The sequence below is a fragment of the Buceros rhinoceros genome, unplaced genomic scaffold (assembly GCF_000710305.1).
Source record: "Buceros rhinoceros silvestris isolate BGI_N320 unplaced genomic scaffold, ASM71030v1 scaffold42554, whole genome shotgun sequence".
Taxonomy (NCBI): Eukaryota; Metazoa; Chordata; class Aves; order Bucerotiformes; family Bucerotidae; genus Buceros; species Buceros rhinoceros.
Genome location: NW_010409613.1, coordinates 1 through 5989, shown reverse-complemented (window position 1 = coordinate 5989; position 5989 = coordinate 1). Strand labels below are relative to the sequence as shown.

General features: G+C 57.2%; 1 protein-coding gene across 1 annotated transcript; it reads right to left on the bottom strand.

The window, feature by feature from the left end:
- Positions 1–134: 134 nt before the first annotated feature.
- Positions 135–5293, bottom strand: EPHX2 (epoxide hydrolase 2, cytoplasmic; the record flags this gene model as incomplete). The annotated part of the gene is made up of 12 exons (XM_010135286.1): positions 135–231; positions 563–674; positions 813–898; positions 2366–2392; positions 2478–2512; positions 2717–2795; positions 3089–3184; positions 3518–3592; positions 3867–3989; positions 4102–4292; positions 4724–4883; positions 5209–5293. Coding segments are annotated over 12 exons (1166 nt in total), but the record flags the coding sequence as incomplete, so codon positions are not given.
- Between the last annotated feature and the right edge of the window lie 696 nt (positions 5294–5989).

The following is a 5989-nucleotide window of genomic DNA, read 5'->3' as shown; positions in this document are numbered from 1 at the left end:
GGATGCCCAGGGCTGGGCTGTCCCCCCGCCCAGGCACCTTCTCAATCCCTCCTCAGGGTCAGCGTCAAGTCCTAAAGGGGTGCAGATCCTGCACCGCTGCTTACAAGGACGTGTTCACTCTGGTCCCCACTGACCGCTGACCGAATGCAGCCCTACCTCCCGGCGCGTGGAGCGGATCACGACCTTCAGGGTGCGGCCAATGTCCTTCTCAAGCTCCGCTTCTGCGACACCCTGCACGGGGTGGGGGTGAAGGAAGCACAGTGGGTGATGTCAACCCCTCACCAGGGTCCCAGCCCATCTCAGGGACAGATCCTGCCACCCATTGGGGCTCAGGTGGAGGTTGGGGGTGTTTTTTTCACATGGGGACACGATCTGGTAGGGGGGACTACATGCCGTTTGCAGCTGAGGTGACATCAAGAGCCCCACAGTGTGCCCCCACAGTGGGGCAGGCGATGCCCAGCCATGAACTGTGGATCCTGACACAGGCATGTCCCCATATTTGGTGGGGGGGTTTAAGCCCCAAAAGAAGGGTGGAGGATAAAAATGGTGGTCCTGGACTCACCGGCTCCTGGAAGTAGAACTGGTAATCAAAGTTGGGGTTAGATTTCATCTTCTCCACGATGTCCACAGCGGGGTCAGCAGGGCGGTACGGGGTGTTCAGCGAGGCCACAGCTCTGCGACATTGTGGGGAAGGGGGACAGAGTCAGCATCGCACCCAGACCCCAGGGACAGGACAGGATCTGGGCTGCCCCATCCCCCTGGGAGGGACCCACTGGGGTGGGAGGGGGACCGGGGTGTCCCCAAGGACCCACCTCACCCTCTCGGGGTAGAATAAAGCCATGTTCCAGACCACGGCACCACCCCAGTCGTGGCCCACCAGCACCGCCTGCGGGATGCCCTGTGGGGAGGGGGGCTGTGAGCCCAGACACCCACAAACAGCACCCAGGAGGCCACATGCCTTCCTCCGCAGCAGCAAAGAGACCAGAAAACAGCAATATAGCCTTTCCTCTCCCCCTTTTCTTCTTAATCCTTTTTTTTTTCCTCCCAAGGAACAAGCGTTGCCTGATCCCCCTGCGCTATTTGCTCCGACTTAATTAAACATCTCCAGTGCCTGGACCCTCCAGAGGAAAAGGAGCTGATTTTATCCACCAAGAACACACCTGGAGGCTGCTTGTCTCCTGGGATCCCCCGTACGGGTCCCCCCCACCACTGCTAACAGCCCAGCAGGATCCTGCCCAGAGCTGGGTATGCCAAGCTCGCTGCTCCCACCTCCTCCATCCCATTTTCCTCATCCCTCTTGGCACCTACAAACAAATCCAATTAAACACCTGACAACGCAGGAGCTGGTTCATAATTAGCTGATATTTAGAAGTGTAATTAAAATCCCCTCTCCCAGCGAGGCCCACAGTGTGAAATCCAGCATCTGAGACACCCCCCGGGGTGGGCAGAGGGTTTTTGGGGTGGGTGTGTCCCAGCAACTCCCTCCTCCCCTGTGGGGCGGAGCAGGTCCCTCCCTGCGATGATGGGTTTCATTCCACCCTCACCCAGCATCTTCCACATCCCAGAGATGGGCTCAATCACCACATGAAGCCATTTATCTTCCTCCAGAATCTCCTGGGTTGTCCCAGGGCAGGGAGAAGGACCCCCCTGGGAGGGCAGAAGAGCAGCCCCCGCAATGCCCACCTTGGTCCCCTCCCAAAACCCATCCCTGCTCCAATGCTGGCTGCTCCTCGCACAAGGAGCCCTGGCAAAACCTCAAGGGTTTTTTTTTTCCCCTTTGTTTCTCAAGTTACTGTTTTCTTCAGCACTTTTTGAAGGCCTCGTTCCCTTGGAAGCCACTTGGCAAGGAAAAAGCCCTGGAGATGTTGGTATTTGTGGGCTGGGCCTTTTCCCCCTCCACTTCATCTCTTCTAAAAGGTGCAGAAATCAACTCTGTTGCCTTCTGGGGGATAGGAATTAATCCCAGAACTCCCAAAGTGGGTCAGATGCTGAGATGACACCGGATTTGAGCCATGCTGAGGAGCAGCGATGTTCCCCTCGGCCACCCCAGCCACTTGGGAGCTGCTACAGTTGGGGTTTAAGGGGGACAGAGGAGATGCAGCCCTTACCAAACCCAAATGAGGTGCCACCAGCCCTTCCCCAAGGACACAACATCTGGGACAAGCTGATACAGAGCCGGAGACCCTTCCAAGGAACATCCTCACTTCAAATCCCACCCACGGGGCTTGGTGCTACCCCAAGGGTTGTGGACCAAAATGAACAGGGAGCTCAGATGTCCCAGCATAGGAAGAAAGAGGTGAAGGGCAGCCAGGGAACACACACCCCAGTCTTGCAAATAAGGGACCCATCATGGGGCATTCCTCACCAGTTTGTCCAGGAAAATCGTGAGGTCCTGGGGAAGGGAGGAGAGAAGAGTTCAGATCCTGCCCTACCAGCCCACATGCTCCTCGCCCTGCCCATGCCCTGCAGCTCCTCACCTTGCAGATCTGCTCCTGGGAATATTCTCTGATGTCTGCACAAAAGACAGAATTGTCATCGTTTTAACCACCACCTGTAGCTATGGATGTCTTCTGCAGCCACCAGAGCTGCAGGAGGGGCAGAACAGCTTCCACCCCACCATGAGAAGACTTCTCCACCCATCTCCTTGGCTTTGTGGTTGGCAGCTCCAGCCCCACATGCCTCCTGCCCTCCCTAACCCCCAGCAAAGCCAGCTCACCCAGCGGAGCTGTGGACTCCCCATAGCCCTTCATCTCCAGAGCGATCACCCTGAAGCCGGCATCAGCCAAAGCTGGGATCTAGGAGGAAAAGCAGCAGCCTCTGAGCATGTGGCAACCCTGGGACCACACTGTCTCCTGGTGCCAGCACCCACCTAGCATCTGCCCACCCCAACAAGCCCAGAGATGTCCCCAGGAGAGAAGACATGGGCTAGTGAGGCTGCAGAATGCTTCTGGGCTTTGAGAACACTCCTGAGTTGCCCCTTGCGCCCCTCAAGGCAGGGTGGTGGGACAGCTCCAGGAGTGGTGGCTGTGCCCCACCTCCACCATGCCCCAACTTTGTGGTCCACCCTCCTCCCCATCTCCTCCATCACCTGGTAGCGCCAGGAGAGCCAGGACTCAGGGAAGCCATGGCAGAGGCAGATGACAGGGCCTTGTCCCATTTCCACAAAGTGCAGCTGGACACCGGGCTGGAAGGGACGGGGAGAGCCCTCACTGGGTGCAGGCGACATGGCTTCATCCCCCAACCCTCCACCCATCGCTGGTCACCAGAAGTGGGAGGCCGCCACCACCTCCAGCCCAGCATCCCTGAACCACACGAGCACGTTGTAGCTCCTGGGGAGAAGACCTGAACGATGGGGCAGCTCAGCATCCCTCGCCCGGAGCAGCCCACACCAGAGAGTGGACAATGCAACTAGTCACCCTTCAGCTGGCACAACCTTGCACAGGGCTCAATCCTCCCCAGGACCCCACCAAGCACTGCCAAGCCTGGGGACACCTTGTTCTTCACCCCTTCGCCCTACCCGGATGGGCACAAATCCGTGGGTCACGTCAGTTGGATCACATGCAGTTGGCAGCGGCTCTTCCTGGGTGAGAAGCTGCGGGGGTGAGGAGTACAGGGTGAGCTCCTGAGCAAGCCTGGAGCTCTGTGGGAAATCTCCACCACCTTGCTGCTGGTGAGACAGCTAGGTATTTGAGGTGGACATGGCTCAGCAGGTCCAGGGGATGAGGTTGGGTTGCGGGAGACCACAGCCCCCATTCCATCCATTTCCAAAGACACCCACAAGTCCTGCACCAGCACCACATCGTGCCAAGACCCAGAAGACTCCAGGAGCTGAAGGGACAGAGGGGACCTAGACCTTCTCAACATACCTGGATGCCCGAGAACTCCTCCAGCTCCTTCAAGACAGTTTTGGTGTCCCTGACGAGGATGGTGGCCATGCCCATCTCCCGGGCTGGCTTCAGGTTCTCCCCAATGTCATCCAGGAGGATGACCTGAAGATGTACCAGCAAGAGTTGAGCTCAGCACCCCGGGAACGGGAGGTCACTGGACTCTGGGTGCTCAGAGGGACCCTCCATGCCCTGTTTTGGGGTGATGGCCTCGTACCTCCTGTGGCTTCATCTGCAGCACACCCAGGGTGTGGGTGTAGATCTCGGGATCGGGCTTCTGAACTCCGAGCCGGCAGGACTCGATCACCAGGTCGAAGTGACGGCGCAGGAGGTTCATGAGTGTGGCCGTGAAGAGCCGCCCAGCACTGTCGTCCACCCAGTTGTTGGTGAGCACACAGGTCTTAAATCCTTGGGAAGGGCAGAGCAGGGAGCGCTGGCTTTCCTGCTCCAAGCATTTGACACCACCTCCCCTCCCCAACCATGTTTCTCAGACCTTCCCAACTTCCAACCTCTGATCTGTGAGGCTCTGACTGGACCAGGCCACCCCAGCAGGAGATCCACAGATGCTCAGCAGGAGCTCATTCCCAATTTGCAGTCCCAGGAACACAAAGCTCAACCGTCCCAAAGCAAGTAGGACGTGAACCAGAGCTCAGGCACATGGAGCTGCTGGGGACTGAGCTCAGATGACTACGAGGGACCAACCATGGACCCAATGATGGGACTGACCAGGGACTCCCGTGGTGGGGCCAACCAGGAACTCCCTTAGCGGGACCTACTCAGGAGAGGAACAGCACCCATACTCCAGCACCCCGACCCAAAAGCTCCCACCCAGCACCCACCATTCCTCCGCAGCACCCTCGCTGCCTGCAGAAGGGGGGCATTGACCGTCCCCTCAGCCGTCATCTTCTTGAAGGCCTGGGAGACAGAGAAGGTGGGCGGCAGGACAATGCCTGAGGCGGAGGCGTGATGTTTGCAACCTTCTTCCACCTCTGAGCAGAGCTGGGAAACAGACCCAGAGTCATTCGACTGACCCTCAGGAATAAAGCACAGCCCACCCTGGAGCTGGCTCCCCCCAGCACCTTCCCCAGCCCCATCTGAGCCCCATTTGAGCTCCATCCAAACCTCTTCCGAGCCCCATCTGAGCTTCATCCAAGCTTCCTCTGAACCCCTTCTGAGCCTCCTCTAAGACCCACCTGAGCCTCATTCTAGCTCCACCCAAGCCCTATCTGAGCCCCATCCAAGCTTCATCTAAGCCCCACTCAAACCCCTTGTCAACACCATCTGAACCCCGCTCTGAACCCCACAGCTGGTCCCCAGGGCTCACCTGGGACAGGGTGATCTGCCCCCTCATCGCTTTGGCATAAGGACTGTCAGGGCCACCACTGAACATGACATCTCGTAGGAAATTCCTGCCAGGCAAAGGAGGAGAAGTCAGAGGGGGGGACCCCAATGCCAGGGGTGGGTTTTGGGGTGCTCTCAGCCACATCATCCATCATCACCTGGGACCAGAGCAAATCACCGCCCATTTATTTCCGCTGGCAGCTCAATTACTTCACCCTGTGATGGAGGGGAGAGCTTTGCCAGGAAACACAAAATAACGCCAGACCAAGGTGTTTTGTCCGCCTTAGCTCAGGGAAAAATGATTTGCCCCCATCACAAGATCCTTGGGCAGCAATAAAACACAATTAGAGCCGCTGGCTTGAGGACAAAGCTCAATAAAAATGCAGCTTGGTCAAAAATAAAGCAGCTTTACCTGTTCCAGCGGGGTTATTGTCTTTTTTTTTTTAAATATAAAGCCAAGCAAAAATACGTTTGATGGGCTGATAAACCAGCGATTTATTGCTTCACATCCTCCAGCATGTGGCTATTTAATTTTCATTTTTTTTAACTCCCTGCTTGTTTCTAACACCAGTTTGGCTCCAGTTGGGGAGCTTTTGGGGTTGGTAACTCCCAAACACGCCCTGTGAAACAGGGCAAAGGGGTCACCATGACCCGAGAGGCCATTTGGGACCTGCTCGGAGATCCAGCGCTTTGGGTTCTGGCAGCTCCAGCTTGTGCACCAAATTGTGTCAGGTCTCAGCACCCAGGCAGGGATGAACCTAATA